General features: G+C 43.6%; 1 protein-coding gene across 1 annotated transcript in view; it reads right to left on the bottom strand.

The window, feature by feature from the left end:
• The window catches only part of PATJ (PATJ crumbs cell polarity complex component), a 143,433-nt gene that overhangs the window by 44,025 nt on the left and 75,450 nt on the right, over positions 1 to 23,958 (bottom strand). The window contains exons 27-28 of the mRNA XM_077182599.1: positions 15,157 to 15,353; positions 7,188 to 7,279 (exon numbers count right to left, since the gene is read on the bottom strand). Of these exons, the coding sequence (XP_077038714.1) occupies positions 7,188 to 7,279; positions 15,157 to 15,353 (289 nt within the window). The remainder of the gene's footprint in view (positions 1 to 7,187; positions 7,280 to 15,156; positions 15,354 to 23,958) is intronic.

Below are 23,958 nucleotides of genomic sequence, written 5' to 3'. Positions count from 1 at the left end.
CTGGGGTGTAATTAATTATCCAAACTAGTTTTCACTTCATACACAAACACCTTTGTATTTTTTTACACCAGTGGGGAAAAAATATCTTTATGCAGCTTTAAGTGGATGGCCATTTTTATTTCAAGCAATAAAAAAACACTTATGGTAATTCCCCTGGGAAAAAAAAAAGGCAAAAATATAAAAAACCCCAAGGTTACACAGTGTCACAACTTGTAATCTCCCCCTGCTAGGACTCGTTCATATTTAAATACTTTAATGCTGCTTCAAAGGAGAATGCTTCAAAGCAGAATCAAAGTGGGAATATATTTTAAAGTGACAGATCTAATAATAAATTGCTGTTTCTGCTCCCCACTTCCACAAGTGTCCTCAACTAAAATGTGAATTTATTTACGACTAAAAGGAGCAATCATTTTCTTTTGATGCAGAAAGGGGCAGACATCTCAGAAGTCTGAACATCACATTCAAATTACAGTGACTGCAGATGAGCATTCCACATATTTGCCAACAGTTGCTCCAGAACCACCTCCAAAAAAGCTGCTCCCAGTTGCTGGTGCTCAGTCCTTGGGGTTTGAGGTTGCTTGGGGTTAGGGTGTCTAAACCTTCACACTCAAGAGAAAGGCTCCATTCCTTACTACATTTTACTTCTTTCTAGTCTAAACAGGGCCCCTGGACATTCCCCATCCTGTCTTGTAGACCAAAAAAATAAAACTCCTGATGTTCTGCTCCATCTGCACCTTTGCAGCTTAAGCAAAGACAAATAGACTTATTGCTGACTTAAATACCACAAAAACTGGGTACAAAAGAAGCCTGAAGAGAGCCACAGGCAAATATAAATCCAAAGGGAGCACCCAAGAAGGTGCAGGAAGGAATGAAGGGAAGCTGAAGTTGGGTGCTGAAAGGCAAAACCAAGAGAAATCCCAAATTGCCACTTGGAGGGGCAAGCCCAGCACCTGAGTCATTTAATTCACCACAGGACACCCTGAATTGATCTCTGGGGGCTCCTGACAATTCTGACTCACACCGAGCTCCAGATGTCCTCTGGATGTCTAAACCAAGGGAGAAGAACCTCCTGCCAAAATATCTGCAGCCACCAACGCTGAGAGAGCATCTGGCAACAGCTCTGCAAGGGGCTGAGGGTGCTTTTTGTGGGAATACATCAATAATCAGAAGGAAAACCCAATAGCTTGCATGAAATGACACAAAAATCTGAGATAGAAGAGAGCTCTGGAACAAGGGAATAAATGTTTCTTCCATAAGGTGATACCAGGACATAAAGTCTTGCAGATTGTTGAAAGCTTATAAATATGTATGTAAATAATGGTGCAAATAAATGTAATAATAGTGTAAATAAATGTAGAACAAGGGAATAAATGTTTCCTCTGCAAGGTGACACCAGGACATAAAGTTTTGCAGATTATTGAAAGTTAATAAATGTGTATGTAAATAATAGTGTAAATAAATGCAATGATAGTGTAAAAATGCAATAGTGTAAATGTAGAACAAGGGAATAAATGTTTCCTCTGCAAGGGGACACCAGGACATAAAGTTTTGCAGATTATTGAAAGTTTATAAATGTATAAGTAAATAATAGTGTAAATAAATGCAATGATAGTGTAAAAACGCAATAGTGTAAATGTAGAACAAGGGAATAAATGTTTCTTCCATAAGATGACACCAGGACATAAAGTCTTGCACATTGTTGAAAACTTTCAAATGTATATGCAAATAATAGTGTAAAAAAATGCAATAATAGTGTAAATAAATGTAGAACAAGGGAATAAACGTTTCCTCTGCAAGGTGACACCAGGGCATAAAATCTTGCAGAATATCAAAGGCTTATGTTGTCCACATCCTGCTTGTTAAGTTAAAATAAAATAAAATAAAATAAAATAAAATAAAATAAAATAAAATAAAATATCAAGATCTTGTGTTTTCTCATCTTTGTCTTCCCTCTGGAGGCTCCTTTGGAGAAGAGGAGCTGCAGGGAAGCTGCACTCTGAGCAGACTCACTGGGTTTCTGCTCCAAGGCAGGACCTTTGTGCATCTTCCTGAAGAATCTCTCCCACAGCAGCAAGAAGAGTCTTGTCCTGCACTTCCTCTCCTTCCACCCCCAATTAATGGGAGCCACAGGCACAGGGGTATTTTAAATGAACAACTAATGTTCTTATAAACTGCAGCTTAGGTCATCAAAGGTTTTGGAGGAGCCCAAATCACTGAACTTCCTGAACCATTCCTGAGCCTGTTCCCACATGTGTATGACAGAGAGGAGGAAACAGCTCTGGAGAAAACAGGAAAAGTTCAAACTTGCACACACACAGGGCCTGGCAAGGGCTTACTTTGAAACTTTCCCACATGAAAGAACCTCAGCTATCAAAGCAAGTAAAAACAGGAGTTTATACCCTTAAAATATGGCCAATTATGTATGTTTGAACAAATGTAAAAATAATTTCTAATTCTAATTATTTCTAATTATTATAGAAATAATTTTCTAATAATTTTAAATTATTACAGAAATAATTGCTAATATTTTCCTAATTATTATAGAAATAATTTTTAATAATTTCCTAGTTACTATAGAAATAATTTCTAATAATTTCCTAATTATTATAGAAATAATTTCTAATAATTTTCTAATTATTACAGAAATAATTTCTAATATTTTCCTAATTATCATAGAAATAATTTCTAATATTTTCCTAATTATTACAGAAATAATTTTAATAATTTCTAAAGCATGGCAGTGTTTGAGAGTGGCACCAAACATAAGATGGCACTTCTAGAGGATCTGAAAGAAGAGTCAAAGTCACAGCAGTGGGGTTTATGTAGGTTTGAACAAACATAGAAATAATTTCTAATTATTTCTAATTATTATAGAAATAATTTTCTAATAATTTTTAATTATTACAGAAATAATTTCTAATATTTTCCTAATTATCATAGAAATAATTTCTAATATTTTCCTAATTACTATAGAAATATTTTCTAATTATTAGAGAAATAATTTCTAATAATTTCTAAAGCATGGCAGTGTTTGAGAGTGGCACTAAACATGTAAGATATCACTTCTAGGGGATCTGAAAGAAGAGTCAAAGTGACAGCTGTGGGGTTTATGTAGGTTTGAACAAACGTAAAAATAACTCCTAATTCTAATTATTTCTAATTATTATAGAAATATTTTCTAGTTATTATAGAAATAATTTCTAATATTTTCCTAATTATTAGAGAAATAATTTGTAATAATTTCTAAAGCATGGCAGTGTTTGAGAGTGGCACCAAACATAAGATATCTCTTCTAGAGGCTCTGAAAGAAGCCACAGCAGTGGGGAGTGTTGAACAGCCCAGACAGTCCCCAGCTCAAGGATCTCTCTCCTCTGCACATCCCCATAAATAAGAGGAGATTACACCTGGAAATGGAAGGAGGGGTTGGGTGACAGATTTGTGGCTTCACAATCCCACCAGCAGGAAGCAGCAATATCAGAGCAGGGGCTGCAGTGTGGGAGGGCTCAGGACAGATGACAGATGGAATTTAAATCAGAAAAATCCCTCACTGTTAAAGCATTTCTCATGGTTCATCACTGCAAAAGGCAATTTTCTTTTAAGGGATAAAGGTAGAGCAAGGAGTGACTCACAGGACTGAGCACAATGGGAGGATGGTTTGAAATCAGTGGAATTCACTTTGAGTCCAGCACTCAGCTATATTTGATCTGCTTATTATACCAACACTGAAGCACCAAACCAGATTAAAGGCAGTTAATTGAGCATGGGAAAAAACACTGAATTTGCTGAATCATAAAATTCTCACTGTAAAAGAGCATTCTGATGTAAACTGGATTTCCTATTCCAGATGTAAAATTTAATTATATTGTTTCATTATGCATGTTACAGGGATGGACTTACAACACATGACCAAAACCCACAATGGGTAGAAACACATCTTATTTTGGGACCTGGGGCACAGACACTCCTAAAAGAAGCAAGTCCCTCTCTCACATTATTACCTGGCTAATTCCTGTTGGAGAATCAGAGCAAGAATTTCAAAAGGCAACAAAGACACGACGTCCCTTATTGCCCCTAAAAAAAGCAAAGTGACACTCTAACTGCAAATCTTTTAGATGCTCTTAGAAGCTCAAGTAATTAATGAGACCACTGGGAAACAGAGCTGTGTTAAGACTTAGGTTCTGGAATCTGGCCAAAAGCAACTGTTTTAAATAATCATCATCAACTTAATTGAGGAAAAGATGCTCATGAAGCAGAGTGAGAAGCCTTCAAACATAAGGGGGTGTCTGTGATTCTCACAGCAGCTACTGAGCTGTGTCTCATCAGCAGAAATTCCAGGAAAGGGTGGGAATGCAATTGTAACACTACCTGGGTGTAAAAAAGTGGGAACAGACTTTTATAGCACACGTGGTAAGTCAGGATTTCAGCAAAAAGCCCAAAAGGCTGAGGATACCTTTCATCCTTTATCTTTGTCTAGAAAAAGAAATAAATTTGGGGCTGGAGCTGGATAATCTTTAAGGTCCCTTCCAAGCCAAACCATTCTGTGATTCTCTGAAGTTATTTAATGATAGTTATTACAGCTCTCCCAGAAAGGCTTTTCTGTGCCCAGGAATTTCTGGGCTTCTTTCACAACTGATTAAGGAGTTTATGGAAACATCCCCCTGCCCTGCACATGAACCAAAACACCAGGAATAGGAAAACCTGGATGCTGTTTCCTGCTTCCAAGGGGAAAGCAGCGTGCTTATCACTCAGCATCCTGCATCTCAGGGAAAAAAGGCCTCAGGGTATCAGAGAGGGCACTTGGAACAGCCCAAAAATTCCACCAGCTTGGCTTTTATGCCCTGAATCAGCTCAGTCAGGACCTTTTCAGGCTGTGGACTGATGTGTTTCTACAAAATTATAATCTACTCAGGTTTTTTTACTGGTGAAATGAGAATATTTGTATTTTGATGAACATGAAGACCAAATTAATTTCTCTCAGAGCTCCTGCAGTCTGTGTCATTTTGCTGTAGTGAGCTGTGGTGTAACACAGCCAAAACACATCCAGAGGCACAAAAAGGCCACAGCTCATGTTTTCACTCAGCAGCATCCACTGGGTTTGTGGTCTGGGCTGGAGGAATGGGAAGCACCAAGACAGACTGGGCTCATGGAACAGGGTTTGCATGAGAAGAGCAAATCATTCTCGTTTGTCCTTAAAATCCACATTTAAGAGAGACAGTCCAATTTGTCTTTGCTAGAACTCGAGCACACATCGAAAAACAAGGGACACTGGTTTTCTCCCCATGTTTGGGGCAGTGCTCCAGGCACTGAGGACATGCTGTCAGTGGGAGAATTCCCTTTTATTGCTGCTCCAGTGCCTGCCTGGGCTGAGCAAACAAACCCATCAGCTCTCAGGGCAAGGCCAAGAGTTGTGCTCTTGGGAAGATGGAAGTTTACACCCTCAGCAGCAGCATTTAAAAGCAGAAATTGGGGTGGTTTTTTTTTTAAATCTCTGAGATGGAAACAAGAATCACCCAATGGTATTTCCAGTATATATTTCTAGTGTCTCTTGAATATTCGAGATGAATTTTTGCCTTGAAGATAACAATTAGGAAAGGAGAATTTTAGCTAAGAACCTACATGGCCTTTGTGTCTCAAAGAGCAGAAGACACACCAAAGATCCAAAAGACAAACCAAGGATCCAAAAGACAAACCAAGGACCCAAAAGACACACAAGGACCCAAAAGACAAACCAAGGATCCAAAGGACAAACCAAGGACCCAAAAGACAAACCAAGGATCCAAAAGACAAACCAAGGATCCAAAAGACACACCAAGGACCCAAAAGATACACCAAGGACCCAAAAGATACACCAAGGACCCAAAAGATACACCAAGGACCCAAAAGATACACCAAAGACCTGCAGCCCATGGAAGTGGCTCTGCCAGGGCCCATTCCCTGGAGTTCTGCTTGGAGCACCAGGGAGGGAGCCCCACTCTTGGCATGGGCTCCCACAAGTGGGGGTTTTGCCTCTGGAACCTCCAAGCAGCCACATTTTCCACAGGCAATTAAATAACGGTGAGCGAGCTGTGGGACGTGACGTTGAATTTTCAGTGGCTGGGGAAAGTAACACAGGAGCTGCAGGCAGGAGCATTAATCTCCTCCAGATCCTCTGAGCTGCCAAGGATAGCAACTCATTCCTCACAGTGCTAATGCTGCTCCTCCATCACTTCTGGGCACGCTGCAGCAGGCAGAGCCGTGGCAGTAAATGTACACATTTATATGCATTCAGCCACAGATTATTACATTGTTCACAGGGAGGCTGTGGATGAGCCAGGAATATAAAACAATGGCAAGTATGATGTAGGTGTTGGTGGGAAGAGCACCTTATAAAATGGCACGGGGGTGAAGTGCCCAGCAAGAGTCGCAGCTGGAATTTATTCATAAATGCACATCTGTGAAATTCCAGCCTGTTAGAGCATGTATGAGTCCTGGGAAAGAGGCAGCTTTTTCCCAGACCTCCTGCCCAGGGTCAGGAGAGCAACACTTCCTGAACTACTGAGGGAATGCATGCAGGTGTCTTTAATTCATGTACAAAGAGGAAAAATTTTCATGCTTGGAGCGAAAGAAAAATGCCCACATGTAATTTTTATGCAGATGAAAGGGTGTTTTAGCATATTCCCTCCCACACAATCCATCCCAGCTCTCCTTGGCAAAGCCAGCCTTCCCCTCTGTACAAACAAGCCCTTGCTCTCTTTCAAAATCCCCTTTTGATGCCCACACAAAGGTATCCTTCAGCCAGCCCCTGCTCCTTGTGCTTCATCCCTGCTCCTCTCCAGCAATCCCAAGCCTCTGCACCATCCCCATTCCCTCCTGGCTGGATGAACAAGCTGCCCTCTCCAACCCTGTGCTGAACCATCCCAAAGCACTTCAGGAAGTTGTGGGAGAAGCAGCTCCCAAGCCCAAGAGGAACAGCTCAAGTTTTCAGCAGACACCCCTAAAATAAGCATTCATTTCCATTAGATATTTATTTTTTTTTTACATTATTATGGAGAACTCTTGAATGTTCCAAGAAGAATAGTCAGGGAAAAGGTTTATTCAGCTTCAAAGAGAACTGGCAAAGTTCAGCATGTGCAAAGCAGGTTAAATATGTAAATATGTCATGGAATAGGCTAAAGTGCAACAAATGTTTTGATGAGAATGGTTCTTACCGTATGAAAACCAGCTTGACCTTGGATGGGGCAGTTTTAATGATTGCAGAAGCATTCTGGTGGCTTCTTCCATACAATATCTGATTGTTTATCTGTTAAAAGAAAATGATTTTCATGTAAGTGGAGGAGTACACCTTGTTCTAATTTATACTACCGAGACTTCCAAGTTTACTGTGGGATAAGGAGATAAGACTCAAAGAAAATGTGGTCTCCAAATCTTGATCTACATAAAACAGGAACCAATGCAGAGCTAATTTACTGTTATTAGTAAACCACAAATGAGAGAATTTTTTTTTTTTTTCCACAGATCCCTTGAATGGGTTTCAAGGATTATTCACAGATTTTTGGAAAGCAACTTGATCTGAGGAGAATCATATAGATGTGACAACAGCACAGATGTTTAGATGTTGAGACTCCTGCACTTTGCCTGCAGGCTCTGGCCATTGAGGAGAACTGGCTGCTAAGGCTGTGCTGACTCCTCAGCTCTGCTGAAGGAGGAAGAGTGGGAGTCAGGGAGATGAAGGACAATTTAAGGACGTGATGCTGCGTCCCTTTTGCTGGGATGGCTCCACACCTGAGCACAGCAGCAGGCACCAAGCCCTGCTCTGGACACAGGGACATGGGAAATGCTGCAGCTGCCAGGGAAAACAGCCTGGCCAGGCCATCACCTTGGCCAGGTGGGCAGCAGGGCCAGGGCACCTGCCTGGGTCAGCAGTGCTGTGGCCACAGCAGCAGGGCAGGGACCAGCCCTGAGACCAACCTCCAGCCCTGGGGCACTGCTGGGGTCCCCAGTCACAGAAAGAGGGACATGGAGGGGATCCAGGGCAGGGAATGGAGCTGGGCAGGGACTGAGCCTGGAGCAAAGGAGGCTCAGGGGCCCTTGTGGCTCTGCACAGCTCCTGCCAGGAGGGGACAGCCCCAGGTCGGGCTCTGCTCCAGGGAACAGGGACAGGAGCAGAGGGAACGGCCTCAAGGTACACCAGAGGAGACTTAGATTGGATATTTGGAAAAATTTCTTCAGTCCCCATCCCTGGAGGGGTTTAAAAGCCCTGTGGATGTGGCACTTGGGGACATGGGACAGGGGCGGCCTTGGCAGTGCTGGGGGATGGTTGGACTCTGTGTCCTAAAGGACTTTTCCAACCTAAACAATCCTGTGCTTCAATGCTGCAGTTTTTTCCTCCCACTCTAAATTTACAACATAATATTTACATTCACATTTGATACACCAATGCTGCTTAAAACAATACGGACAACGGAGCCCAGGAACAATTCAGTGGTGATTACAGAAGGAATTTTTGTTACTGCAGATGTTTGTATTGGATCCTGGGTTTGTGATCTTAGAAAGATTTCTTTTTTTTTTTTTTTTTCCACTCAAACCAGAAGTAACAGGCCAAGTCTCCCAGCCTGGTGTGATATGGGCTAGTCAGACACATTAGGAATATTCACAAATCTTATTTTCAGTGGGTCAAAACATGATGCAAGTTCATCAAGTTAAATAAGGACAATGCAAGGACAAGAATGAACTCCCTAACACTTGGTTACTGACAGGGATTGAAGTGCAAAACTTTCACCTACCAAGTCTTTTATTGTACAAAAAGGGACCCAAGCAAGGTCTAAAAGGAAATAATATCACTTTCCCCAAGAGTTAGTATGGCTCTGTCTGCAGCTGCCATGGAAAAAGCAGGGTGAGAAGCAACATCCTGGGCCTTGCTTCATTAATCAACCATCAATTTAAATATCCAGTGGCAAAAATGAATGAATGCTCAGCTGCATTCTGCCTTCAAGCTCAACTTGAAATTTTCAGTGAGTTTGTTGACTTAATTTCTCTAAGTTTGAGAATAAATTGTTCACTGGGAATACTGTATGCTTTACAAATTGTTTGGATTTAGTTAAATTACCATCAATTTTCCTAAACAGCAGACTTCTTAGATTAAAATTTATAGGCTTTACTCTGGCTAAATTAATCCTACTCACTACATGTATCAAATAGTCTAAAATTTAATTAGCTGTGAGCTGGGTCTCTAAGTTATAATTATTTAATTACTCCAAAATGAAAGCATAATCAAAGCAATATATCTGCACAAGGTTTTGGACTGTCCTACAGAGTTATTACACCCAGTATTAATTTTTCTTTTATTATTTTTTAAAGTGCGCTTTCTTTTGCAAAATAAATTAATGCTCCGTTAGCTGCAGATACCACAGTGATGAGCAAAACACCACAGCCTACTTAAATAAAACAAAACAGAGAGCATCTAGGATTTCAGAAGAAACACCACTTTAAATATTTCAAATTAAGTAAAGTAACATGTCAGATTAACCAAATACTACTCTGGGAGTCAAAGCCTACAGATCTGTGCTTTACTTCTTGCATTAGAGATTAGAAAAGAAAAACAAAAGCCTGGGCTAAGCAAAAGAAATAAACTGATCTAAATCAACCTCAACTCTTCTTGAAATGCCTCTTTCCATTACTCCTTGGAAAGTCAGCAGAGCTCAGAGAAAGATAAAAACTTGCTGCAGGTATGAGGTCAGGTCAGCCCCCAAGCTCAGCCTTTAAAGTAATCCCACATTGCTTTATGGCAGATTTAATCACAGATCCCAAATGTACTGTTGCCTTCACCTACAGAAGTTTTGGTTTACAGTTTCATGCACTGAAGTAGCAGAAAGTACAAACTCACTGAAATCCGAGCTCTTGGGTTCAGAGGGAAAAATCTCCAGGATTGTTTCCTTCTCAAACTTTAATTTGCAGAAGAGAAACATTAGATATGGATATTAAAAAAAAAAAACCCAACCCACACTGTTTTTACTACGTGGCAGTAATGGAAATCCATAAAATTAGTATCATCTGATTTTTATGAAAATCAAGTTAAATGATACCCCAAAGCTAGTAAAAATACTGGCTTAGCTTTCTGTAATAATTACTTCTTTGTACAATGCACTGGGTTCCTTCTTACCACAGGAATTGTAGCATTCCAAGATACAACCAGGCTCTCTGAAACAATGGGGAAAGTTTCAAAGCCCTTTTTTTATCAGTCAGATTTTATGTACTGAAACCCCATAAAGCACACCAAGCTCCCAAAGCTTGAGGAAAAAAAAATGGAGAGGAAAACTAATTAGAATGTGAACTTCCCTCACCAAAATTCTTGCTGGGCACATGTTTAAACATGTGCATCATCTGAAGCGATCAACAGAGCATAAAATCTGTAAGGACAGAAAATATCCTGCTCTGAGCTGGCAGCTGATGCCTGTGGCTCCCCACCTGGGCAGTGTGGAGAAAGGACATTGGGAAGGCACAGATCCCTGTGCCCTACCTGCTGCCAGCCTGGAAAGCACCACCCAAACCCAACAGCACACAAAGCACACCAAAAACCCAAAGAGCACACAAAGCACACCAAAAACCCAAAAAGCACAAAAAGCACACCAAAAACCCAACAGCACACAAAGCACACCAAAAACCCAACAGCACACAAAGCACACCAAAAACCCAACAGCACACAAAGCACACCAAAAGAAAGGACCTGCATCCCCCTCTGCAAAGGACACTGGAGCAGTTTGTGCAGAGAAGCTCCATCCTGGCAGTGTCCCAGGCCAGGCTGGAAATTGGAGCACCCTGGGATTGTGGAAGGGGTCCCTGGGCAGGGAATCAGATGAATTTTAAGGTCCCTCCCAACCCAAACCATTCTGTGATTCTGTTCTGAGATCCCACAGCAAATAAACTGAGAATTGAGTGCCGATCCCCCACACCTCAGAACAGAAATGGCATTGTGAGTTTGGCTGCGGAGCTCATTTACTTGGGCAAAATACTGCTGTATCTATTGTATTATTACAGCATAACTTCTGTTTACCCAAGCACCACAAAATAAAACAGCAATAAAAATGCATTTAGCACAAAAGCTCTCTGGCGTTGAGCTATGGCTAAAATGGTATAAAGAAATAAAATGTAATAATTGTCACCTGGGCAACAGTCCAGAATGGACAACAGGCAAACTTCTACAGTGATTTTTATCTGAAGAGTCAAAAAAAAAAGAAAGAGCTTTTACTCTTTCAAGAGGTGCTGTGGCCTCACAGAATGAAACACAGAAAGGGTTGGGTGGGAAAGGAGCTGAAAGCTCAGCTCATTCCCACCATGGGCAGGGAAAACTCCACATCCACAGGAGCAGTTTCTTTCCAAACCCTGCCCCATCTTCAGCAAGAGAAGGGGAGGTGGCAGAACACCCCAACATCAGTAATTCAGCATGAGAGGGCTCTGACAGCCTGGTTTATTATAGAACACTCAGCTGACTTTCTCCTGGGGAGATGATAATAACAATAACAATAAAAAAAATAATAAAAATAATAAATAATAATATAATAATTATAATAACAATATTGATTATTTAATGGTAATGGTAATGGTAATGGTAATGGTAATAATAATAATAATAATAATAATAATAATAATAATAATAATAATAATAATAGCAGCAGCAGGATGGATTATTCAGTGTGATCAGAAGCTGCTGGCAGGAGGGGTCCATGCAGAGCTGGGGAGCAGCAGGACTCAAGGCACAGGTACAGCTCCAGGTGACCCTGCTGAGGGCCATGCTGGGCACCATCAGCCCAGCCCAGCCCAACAAGACACCAAGCAGGGCAGACACCTGCACTAAACCAGCACGAGAGCAAGGCAGGAGCACCACAGATGGTTCCTCTGCCTGGAAAAAAGAATGGAAACGCACGACTTGTGTCCTGTAAAAAAAAATACTTTTCTGTGCAGGGACCAAATTCTGACCCAAGTAGTTTTCCCACGTGTATAAAAGTAGGATGAAAGGACCTTCTTCCCCCAAAAAGCTGTTTTCTCCAGCCACACAGCCATCCAAAATACATCCCTGAAGAGGGATTAAAAAATAAAATACATGAAGGTTTTTCATGTGACCTGCATTTCTTCCATGTCAGTGAAAACAAGCCAGGATCGTGCCCCCAAAATGCTACTGTTGTTTGCAGAAACTAAAAGTGAGCTGATGTTTCATTAATTCAGCAACAAAAGATTTCATGAATAAGGAGCTGAGGCAGCCTGGCAGCATCCCACATTCTCCAACTGAATCCAATCAAACCCCAGTTCAAAAGAAAAATGAACAGGTAACATCTGTCTGTCTAAATGGCCATCCCATTAACCTGAACTCCAGCAAAAGCCACAGGGAATAATCTGCACACCCTGCAGGGGCATCCTCTGCTTTGATGGAGCAAGACTGTCCAAATGGGGCAGCCTAGAAATGCCAGAGGCTTCCCAAGATGTGAATCTTTTCCCTTGCTGAGGCTGAGTTGCAGTACTGAGAACTGAGGTGCAATTAAAGATGCAGATGCAAATGCACCTTAGACATGCAGTTAGGTGAGAACCACACGTGAGTTTTGTCATCTCACTGCACGTGGCCAATGCACAACCCAGCCCTTTGCAATGCAGGATGTTTGAATTTATCCTTTTCTATAAGGAACTGCACTCCTGCCCACTGGATTGCGAGGATAAACAAGGTGGTTACCAAAGTCTCCTTGGATTTTTATTTGAATCTGGGCATTTTTGAGATGGAGGATCTCACTTTCCTTCTACTGAAGGGAAAAAAGCAAAACATTTTATTTCCAAGTTAACAGGGAGAGGAATGAGGGCAACACCATCACTTTGGGAAGTGCTCCTTGTAATGTGGCTCATCCATGCAAAAACCCAGCCTTGTGACTAATCCCAGATGGTGCCTCTTTCAAGTACTTCAGATCCTCTGCTCTACCAGGAACTACCTATGATATGCACAGGAGAACAGTGCCATGAGTTCTTTCAACACACCCAAAATTTAACGGTTTCCCCTTTTTTTACCATTAGAATTCAGTGTCAGGGACAGGAAAAAAACATCATTCTGAAGGAGAAAGCAATTTTCCAACCCTACTCCATTATGGTCCAGACCTTCATACATTTTCTCACACTTAAAATGAAATCAACTTCAGATTATGGTGTTTCTATAGCCAAAAAAAAAAATCTTTCTTGTACTTTGTGTATTGAAACAGCCTAATTACAGAACTGTTAGACAATGACAAATGCTTGGACAATTCTGACTATTCCCAGGGTACCCCCAGGCAGCCAAACTGCTCTTTCTCAAGTCAAGAAATGTGAAAAAACAGGTTGTTTTCTGATTGCACAGAGAGCTGCTCAAAGTTCAGAGCATCACCACCCACGGCGAGCAGCAGGTCAGCAAATCCCTGCTCCTCTCTCCAAGGGCAAGATCCCCAGGGAGGGATGATTTTTTTAAAACCACTGAAGCAATCAGCACGTGGGGAATCACTGCAGGTACAGCAGCAAAATGTCATTTTGCAACAGCCCAAAAGGCAGGTGAAGTGAAGGAAAAGCTGTGTTTGCAGGCTGAAGGTGAGGCAAGGAGACTGGAGAAAAAGTGAAGACAAAATACTCCACTTGCTAACGAGCTCTCTTGCCTCGTGGGTGAACCCGTGCCAGACACAACTACAGAAAATAAGTATTTAAAGTTGCAACAGATCAAAACAGATTACAGCATGAAATTTATTTTCAGGATGGGGAATATCCCTGTCATCTGTAAAAACACATATGGCAACGTTGAGGGGGTTTTGGCTTTTTTTTTAACGAAAAGTGTGAATTTCCCTGTAAGCCACACATGCACTCCAAGGATTGATTTACTGTCCCCTTCCTGCCTTCCAACAGCCCCTCCCCACGCAGAGCTTGTGAACATGCTGAGAGCACAGACTTTGCTGACAAGACATTGCTTTTCACAGGCCAGTGATTTTTGTTTCACTGCAAACACATTTACCTGCCAAAGGCCAAGTTCTCAGTTGGCATAAATCAGCACAGCTCCTTGCTCAGCCACCTAATTCCACTTCCAGGCTTTATTTAAAGGTTCAAGACGCCTCTCCCTCCCTGCACACGCTAAAGGGAACAATTACCTCGAGGAGTTCATCCCCAAACTGCATCCAGGGAAGAGTTTTACCTTGAGGAGTTCATCCTCAAAATGCATCTAGGGAAGAATTTTACCACCATCCCCAAAGTGCGCCCAGGGAAGAGTTTCACCTCCATCCCCAAAGTGCATTGAGGGAAGGGTTTTACCTTCAGGAGCTCATCCCCAAACTGCATCCAGGGAAGACTTTTACCTCCAGGATTTCATCCCCAAAGTGACCCAGGGAAGGACTTTAGCCCCAGGAGCTCATCCCCAAACTGCATCCAGGGAAGAACTTCCAGGAGCTCATCCCCAAAGTGCATCCAGGGAAGGGCTTTACTTTCAGGAGCTCATCCTCAAAGTGATCCAGGGAAGTTTTACCTCCAGGAGCTCATCCCCAAAGTGACCCAGAGAAGGGTTTTACCTCCAGGAGCTCATCCCCAAAGTGATCCAGGGAAGGATTTTACCTCCATCCCCAAAGTACATCCAGGGAAGAGTTTTACCTAGAGGAGTTCATCCCCAAACTGCACACAGGGAAGAACTTCCAGGAGCTCATCCCCAAAGTGCATCCAGGGAAGTTTTACCTCCAGCACCTCATCCCCAAGGGGTATCCAGGGAAGGGCTTTACCTCCAGCACCTCATCCCCAAAGTGCATCCAGGGAAGGTTTTACCTCCAGGAGCTCATTCCCAAAGTGATCCAAGGAAGAATTTTACCTCCATCCCCAAAGTACATCCAGGGAAGGTTTTACCTCCAGGAGCTCATCCCCAAGGTGTATCCAGGGAAGGGTTTTACCTCCAGGAGCTTATCCCCAAAGTGACCAAGGGAAGTTTTACCTCATCCTCAAAGTGATCCAGAGAAGCTCATCCCCAAAGTGATCCAGGGAAGGATTTTACCTCCATCCCCAAAGTGACCCAGGGAAGGGCTTTACCTCCAGGAGCTCATCCCCAAAGTGATCCAGGGAAGGATTTTACCTCCATCCCCAAAGTGATCCAGGGAAGGGCTTTACCTTCAGCACCTCATCCCCAAAGTGCATCCAGGGAAGTTTTACCTCCAGGAGCTCATCCCCGATGTGCATGCGCCCGTCCCGTCCCGCAGGGCCGTCGGGATTGATCCCAACCACGAAGATGCTCATCCTGGAGCGGTCCTTGTTGCCAGCCAGGCTGAGCCCCAGCCCATTCTTGTCTTTCTCCAGCTCAATAATGTGCAATTCTCCCGGGAGATCTGCATATCTCTGCCTGATTTTTTCTGGGAAGGTCAAAATATAAAGGGAGTCAGAACATAAAGCGAGTTACGTGCAGATGTTCAACAACAGGCACAAATATGCCAGAAATTTATGGCTCCTCAGCAAATAAGTGTTTTTAACAGAGGTCTTTTCAGCACAGACTCTAAAATATCATTTGCTCTGTGTGTATCAGTCACACAGCATCAGCTGCAAATACTGTTCAAATGAAACCCACGCTATTTTTAATTATTTGTACAACAGCCTGGTTCCAAACCAAAACTTTTCTGAAAGGAGGGTAAACAAGGAAATTCCAGAGGCACCTTTACCTTACAAAACCTATCAAATTCAGGAAACTCTCATAAAGTTCGAGCTGGTTAATTAACCACTGTGGGAAAGTGAAGCCCTTAATGGCTCAAACATTACTGCAAGCTCACATCTCAAGGTAAAACCTTCTGCTTCCTCCTGGTGACTCAGGAATCTTCCCAGCACTGCTCTGCTCAACTCCACGGGCTGATTAGGCAGAGCAGATGTCAGGGACAATGGAGATGAGTGATTGCATTTTTAAATGCAGCCTCACCTGATATTAAGGCAGTTATTTGTCTTTCATCTGCATTTCAAGCACTCCTGTGACAGAGCTCGATATATTTACAAAGTTACTGGGAGCACACAGCGTGGCTGGGGATGCTGACAGGTTAATCTGAGTGTGTTTTCACCACTGGCATACCAACATCCATCACCACTGCTGGGGAGGGCAGTTCTGTCCTGTCTGCCTTCCCTTTGCAGAGTTGAAAGCCAGTTTAAAGCACCACCTGCACCCCTTCAGCTGGGCCACACATCTGAAAGAGCAAATCAAAGAACACCCCTGTGGCTGGGTGTCACCTTAGCACAGAGCCCAAGGTGAGAGAAACTGCTGCATTATGCATGAAAAGCAGAAATAAGGGATATTATATGTTCAGCCATATCCCTGAGTCAGCAGCAGGAGCTAGATCAATATTAGCTACTAGCACCCTCCTGGGGAAGCATATTTTAATAGCATGATTTAACTGCTGTAGTGAATGTTCCCATGACAACAACAAGAAAGAGGGAAAAGAGCTGGGGAAGGTGAGAGGGAGGCAACCAAAAGTGAACAAAAACTGCTGAGAAGAAGGAAGATGAGGCATGGATGCTCCTTCCACAGCCCCTGTGGGGTCAGGGTGATTCAGCTGAACATGGGACATTCCCAGGGGTCCTTCCACAGCAATTGCTCCAGCTGCAGCAGCCCCCTGTGCCTTGGCAGAGCCCACTGGGACATGGAGAGCAGCTTCCCATCTCCAGCCCCAGCTGCACCCAAGAGAATCACCCACACTGAGAGCAACCAGCTCTCCCCTGGCTGTATTCACAGGCTGGCATTTTCCTGCCACGCTCAAAACCCCCAGTGCCTGAGCCCAAAATCCCCAGGGTGTACAGCCAGGGTGAAATGCTATCCCTGGAAAGCTGCTAAAGCCCCACAGAGCTCTGCACGAAATCACAGTATCACCAAAAAAATTAGACAGCTTATTTGTTACAATTATATGCTCCCAAAAATTCGTGTAACTGTGTTAAATAAATGGCAACCCATGGAGCTGCATGGTTCTTTAATGCATTTCTTAACTAATGGGGCCAGCTTGTAATGAGAGGTGTGGTTTGCTACATGGATTTGGAAACTGTTTTGTCTTCTTAGTACCAGAACAGCAAGACAGGCAGGGTCTCAAAAATGGAGTTTCTGAAAGCAAAGGAGATGCAGCCACACCTGGCTTGGTCACAGCACTGAGGTTTAATTTCTTTGCCCACGAGGCCAAGTCCAGACCTGGAGAGCTCCAAGGCATTTGCTGCCCACCACAATTAGGCCAATAACTCATTACAGCACAGCAAGGAGCTGCAGCACAGCCCGGAGCTGGGCACCAGCAGAAAAGGGCTTTTCTCACTGATTGCATTTTTGTGGCTAAAACCAAGAATTGGAGCTGGAGGGCTGCTGTCCATCACCTTCTGCCACAGCTCCCTGCACTGCTTGTTGTACATGGGTAACACATCTCAGTGCTGCTTGCCAGGAGCAAGGAACTTGTCTAAAGCATCACTTGAACAGCCGGGTGCACAGGCAGGAGCTGAAGGAGCAGGGAGAGCACACACACACACACACACACACACACACACAAACACTCTTAAATGCAGTACAGATGGAGCTGCACATCTTCAGAGGCTGCCTCAAAGCTCATTCCTGGCTGGTGACACTCAGCCCTGTGGCACTGCAAGCACACATTGCTCCAGCCCCTGCCTGCAGACAGAGTGCCTCTGTGAATAAGTCTGGAATTCCACGGTGTTTCCTCCCCAGAATGAGTTTTCTCACATGGGAGAAATGTTGGCAGGTCAGAAGCACATGTGTATTCCTTTCTGAGCTGGGCTGGAACTAAAAGTGAGCTTTAGGCCTTCAAAAATCAGTAGTTTGGGCAAGTGCCTGGGATGGGACAAAGCCCCACTAAAATTCCCGCGTTGGGCCAGGTCTGGACACCTGGTGATTGAACCCCAGCTCTGTGCTCCAGATGTGCCAAAATTCCCCATTGTGGGAACAAATCTTTGGGTAAAGAAAAAGTTCATCTGGGCAAAAAGCAGAGACCAACTCCAGGGTTGGTTGCTTTATTTGTTAAGGGTTGTTGTTTTTTTTGGGTTTTTTTGTTAAGTGTCTTCCCCGTTGCACTACTTGTTGGAAGAAATCCTTACTTACAACAGAAGGAAGCCTCTGTCTGGACTAAGCCCTTGATTCTAAACTATCACCTTGATTTCCAAAGCAACTGTTCCATGGTTTGAGATGGCTGGGGTGACCAGGAGGTAAAACAGAGGGAGGGAGGCAGGAGGATGCTCCGAGCCAGCCCCACTTCCATCCTGGCAGGAGGCACCGCTGCCCTGGAGAAGGGATGAGTAGAGACACCCTGTCACAGACATCGTTTATGAAAAATCCTTTCCTTAGGATTTTTCCTCCTGGGAAGCTGAGAGGCCTCAGGAACAAAATGTAAGCAATGGTTATCTGCTGCTGTGGAATGCAACAGGTGGGTCTGGGATTGGGCTCATGTGGTTGTTTCTAATTAATGGCCAATCACAGTCCGGCTGGCTCGGACTCTCTGTCCAAGACAGAAGCTTTTGTTATCATTCTTTCTTTTTCTCTTCTTAGCCAGCCTTCTGATGAAATCCTTTCTTCTATTCTTTTAGTATAGTTTTAATATAATATATATAATAAAATAATAAATCAAACCTTCTGAAACATGGAGTCAGATCCTCATCTCTTCCCTCATCCTGGGACCCCTGTGAACACTGTCACAACACCCCTGCTTCTAAAACCAACCCTCTGCTAGCACAGGCTGCCTCCTCCCTGGCCAGCAGAAGGTTCTGGCTCTCCCCAGTCCCACTCCTGCAGTTCAGCCTTGCAAGGGCTGTCCTGGCCAGGCAATAAATGACAACAAATTCCCAGCGGTGCTGCCTCACTCATCCAATCTGCACACAAATATCCTCTGGGCATCCAGCTGACTTCCTACAGCACTGTCATAGTTAGGCTCAGCTTGCCTCTTAATAAGGATCTCACAAAATCATTTTAAACAAGTATTTACTGCTTAAACAAACCTGCATCTAAGGCATCTTCCCCTGAATGCCTTTTTCAGCTGTTTTTTCTCCCCTCCAGCTGGTATCAGTTTTCAGCTGGCTGCCTAGGGTTGGGGAGCCAGTTAGCATCTGCTTTTGCAAAGAATTCCATTATCTGCCTTCATTACCAGATACTTTACACGAGGCGATTGTAATTCTGTTGTTGCTGCCTCACACATGGGACTCGGTGTCTCTCTTGTTTTGGCACTGCTCGGGGCTGTTTCCACATTCGGTGACAATATGCCCATCACAACTTCTGCAAACACATCTCACCAAGGATATTTCACCAGCTAATACTGCAGCCAGCTCCTCTTAAAAAACACCATACAGATATAGCATGAGCCAAAAGCAGGAGTAAACGCTTTAGTGATCACTCCTGCAATGATATTTCCCTGTTATATTAGCAGACAATTACATTTCAAAGGGAAGCCCTGGAAATGGAAGACAACTGCTCCCAAACAATCTGCTATTATGCTGCTGCATATGTTTCCCTGCCTCAGCCACTATTCCTATTATATTAAACAGAGAGATAAAAGAAATAAATGGGGACAATATGGTCGGGATATTGGAGCTTGCATGATCTAGTACTGCAACAAACACACAATTTGTCTGCAACACCAGACCCAGACACCACTTCTCAGGAAGGCTCTTTAAATGACAGATATATAAAAGCACTTGCTGAGGAGCCTGTTTCCCAAACCTGCTGAAATCTCCAGGTAAATGAGCTGAAAGGGAAGAGGTGTTGCTTTGGAAAACCGCGTGTCTGCATGATGCAAATGAGAGTCCATCCAGAAAAGGTAAAAGGAGGAAAGAAAAGGCTCTGGGTGACTCAGCAAGGTGATTTGGTTTAGTATCAAATGCTCGATATTAAAAATGTCAAGGCAAAGCATAAAGAAAAGAGAAAAAAAGATCAGAAAGAGAGACAACAGCTGATATTTGACTGTAGAAGGTGATGCTGAGGATTTTCCATCCCTCTTGTGTCACCCCAGATCTCTGTTAGCAGCATGTGCTGGCTTCTGGAGATCTCATTTATCAGCCTGTGCTCGTTCCAATGCATTTATCTCCCATTTTTACCCCACAGCACAAAATCAGGTTGCAGCCCTGGCCCTGCCTCTGTTCCAGCAGAGCTCAGGCAGTGCTGCAGCACCCCTGCTCCTCACTGGGCAGTGACACATCAGCATGCAGGCAGCATCCCCTGCACACAGCCAGCCCTGCATACCAAGCAACCAATTCCCTTCTTCATTTCACTGCAAACATTAAAAAAAATTAATGTAGGAAGTCCCTTGAAAGCTAACCCTAGAGCTGCGAGGGCAGCACGTCTAATTTACTGATTACAATTTACAAGAACCTAAATAAGCATATTGAAGGGACCATAATTGAACAAATGGGGTTTAGAATTCTCCCACTACTAATAATATAATAAGCTTATTGTTTTAATCTTCCCACTAGCCCTCTATTCAGCTCCAAGGAGGCAGACAGTTCTTCAAACCTTATCTCAAAAGTGATGCACTCAATTGTTTTCATAAGCTTTCAAGAAAAAATAAGAGTATTTCTGTAATGCTTTTCTAAATTCCATTAAATCGCTGCAATTCTGCCCTCAGTGATCAGCAAGCATGAGAAAAATAGGGCAGTTGTACTCAAAAATCTAAATGGAAGGGCCAGAGATGCTGTTGTCAGCAGTCCCCCTCCCTCAGGTGATGACAGGCACATCCCTGTGAGTGCTGTTATCTCCAAAGCTGGGGGCAGAGAGAGCTCCCCACCTGAGCCAGAGACTCAGCATCCCCTCCAATCCCCTCTGACATCCCTTTGGCAGCACTCTGCTCCATCTACACCATTTGGAAATCATTTCCCAAACCTGAAGTGATGATGTACAGAGAAAAACAAAACCCAGCATTCCTGTTTTCCCCTTGGCAGACTTCAATTAATTCTCCCAGTTGAGAAAAAGAGCTCCATGGCCCCTTCTTCCCTAAAATACTGTCAGCCAGAATACTCTGACATTACTTTAAATCCCATGAGGGGGAGAGCAGGCACCAGGTGCCACAAACAGCCCAGGTGTGGGCTACACACCCTGACAAATGCAGCTCACCCAACCTCAAGTACAAAACAAGCAGGAATTAAACTCTCAATTTTAGAGAGAGACAATATTCTTACCCTAAGCTGAAGGTTCCCTCTTTTCCTCTTGTTTTGTGTGAAGGATCCAGGCTCTTATTTGGGATCTCCAAGTTTTTTTTCGCTGCTCCCTCCAGCTCAGGCTCCAGTTGTGTTTTTCTCCTCTCATTCCCAGCTCACAAAAGGAAACTTCTCTCCTTAAATCCCACCTGTCCCTCACATCACTTTTTCCAGCAGAAAAAGGCAATTCCTGCTGGTGCTTGTTAACCCATCCAGGAAGAAGGGGATAATGAGAGCCTCCACAGTCTGATTCAAGCACCATTTCAGCCTTTGGAAACTGGTAACCATTAATTACTTCTTCCTATAATCAAGGGAACCATCACACCCCCAAAGACAACAGGAGGGAGAAAAGTGACTGAAAACCAGGGAAACTGTGCTCCATAACACCAGAGAGCACCTCCAATGCCTGCACCAGTTCACACCAACATTTTGCACAAATGGAGTTTTTACCAAGAATTTTTTTTCCTTATTCAGGCCCAAAGCTTCACTCTAAGGCTGCACTTCTACTACACAACATTTAAGTCCTCTGAGGAAGAGATATTGTATGCTTTCCTTTTTTTAATTAGATGAGAAGGCCATGATGAGTCTATTCACACCCATGTTTATCTTTTAAAAGGAGATTTAGCCGCAAGTGTGGTAAATAGAGCATCCCATGCTAATAATTGGTGATTATAAGGGAATCTGCCTTCCCCTGCACACAATCCTTCCACTCATTTGCCTTTCCAATGATGCATTAACCCCCAAGAAAGCACTTGGCTTTCCCCAGAAGTGACCTGTGGGTGCAGTGCTGTGGCAATCAGTGACTCACTGGAGCTGAGCTGGGAGTGCCGCTGCTCCAGCTGGAGCCCCCGAGGTCCTGCAGGAAAAGCACTGGCACTTCTGGGACTCTGGGTGCCTTCTCCAGACAGGAGACACACTCCTGGAGCAGCTTGATTAAACACAATCAAACAGCAACCAAGACTTTTGATAAAATCCACTGTGAGGATACAAATGGTCATGTGCAAAAATAAATCGCATCATGGTTATGCCTGGGTCACGAAATGCCAGACTGAAGGCATTCTTGGAGTAATTAAATCCTTAAAATGTGAGGTAGGCTGCAATAGCTACCTATTGCAGCTGTAGACCCCATTTTTAAGAGAAAAATCCCACAGAAACACTGTAATGTGAATACTGCAGTGTATTTTGTGGCACTGTGCAGCTGAAGTCACCCAAAGCCAACACCCCGCACTCTCCAGAGCTCCCCAGCTCGGGAGCATCCTGGAGATAAGGCTCAGTTATCTCTGCTCCCCGAGGAAAGCAGCTCCCAGGGAAGGCTGGCTGTGAGAACAGGGCAGAACACCAGGTCAGACTGCAAAATCCCAGAGAAATCCCAGCTGTGCTGCAGGGATCCTTCAGGATGCACCAGCACCAGATCCAGCTGCTTTAAGGAACCCTTTCACACCTCAGTTTTTGGAGAATATCTCCCAACTGGGACACAATGTCTTTCCTAACTCCTCTCACAGGATCTCAGGAGGTGGGAGGGACCCACAAGGCTCATGCAGCTCCTGGCAGGATCAGGTTTTCTGCCCTGTTCCTGCTCACTTTGCTCTGGTAGGATCTATAACCCGTTCCCTACATTTGGATTTGAGAGCTGCTCCTCCATTTGATGTGCCTGAATATTGGGAATTCTAATCCAGGACTTTCCCCACTTGGTCTCAGTGCAAACAAATGAGTATTGTGAACATTTAAATTCTCCCTCCCCTGACAGGAACAATGTAAGCTGATCCTGACCGTGTTTTATCTTTGATAATGATGTTCCCACAAAGCCACGGGCACAGGCATTAGCTTGGAATCTTTCTGCATGGAGTCTAATTAGAGAGAACCATGTCAGACTCTTGTCAGAAACTGAGAGTTTGTTACCTAATGAAGACTTTTAGGGGACCAGTGCTAAGTAACTGCAAGAGGCAGCACAGACAACACCTCTCAGAAGTCGAGGTGAGGAGACATTTCTCGCTTAGCGATTCATTTAATTCCATTATTTAAGAACCTGCAGTAAGAGCCTGAACCTCTTCCCTCTAGATTGGGACTAGAGAAATTTGGATTTAATCACGAAGACTTTCTGAGCAGCAAACACAGCCTGTGCTGGTGAGTCCAAAGATCTACACAACATCCTCCAAGGAAGGTCTCCAGGGGAACCGCCAGGCGCTGTGAAATGTAGGAAAAAACTCCAACGGTGTAAAACTTCACATAAAACCAGAACAGCAGTACTAACAAGCCATAAAAATAAAAAAAAAATACTAGGGAGCTGGTTGTGGAAGAGCAGGTGAGGAGGAGGAAATGACACTGGGATGAGAGAGGGTGGAGAATCCCAACCTCCCTTTGCTGTGGCAGCAGAGCCCTGTGGCACAACAAAGCCACGTCACAGGGAGTTGACAATGAACACACGAAACTTTTGGATTAAAAACCCCCACCCCAGAAGCCTTAACTTTGCTTGCACAGCAGTTTTTAAATGTGCTGTGACAGTGATTAAACAGATTAGAGCTGGATGAGTCACTGGGACTGTAAAGCCCGGGAAAATGTCCATGGAGCTGGGCTGGGAATTACAGAGAGAGCCTCAACAGCAAGAAGCCCCACAGAAGATTGATCATGACCAGCTACTTCAGCTGGGAATTAATTCAATGGCAATCTTAATGATAAATTTTAATCCTCTTTTCTATTTTTAGGTTTCAGTTGTTTTGCTGAAGATTGATTGTAACTGTCAAGCTAGTTACTACAAAAATAGATTTACTTGCACCAAAAAATTGCATTCACATTGCACGTTCCTTTTTAGGCCTA

This window comes from Agelaius phoeniceus, chromosome 8 (genome assembly GCF_051311805.1).
Source record: "Agelaius phoeniceus isolate bAgePho1 chromosome 8, bAgePho1.hap1, whole genome shotgun sequence".
NCBI classification, from domain to species: domain Eukaryota; kingdom Metazoa; phylum Chordata; class Aves; order Passeriformes; family Icteridae; genus Agelaius; species Agelaius phoeniceus.
This window is presented reverse-complemented; position numbering and strand designations above follow the sequence as displayed.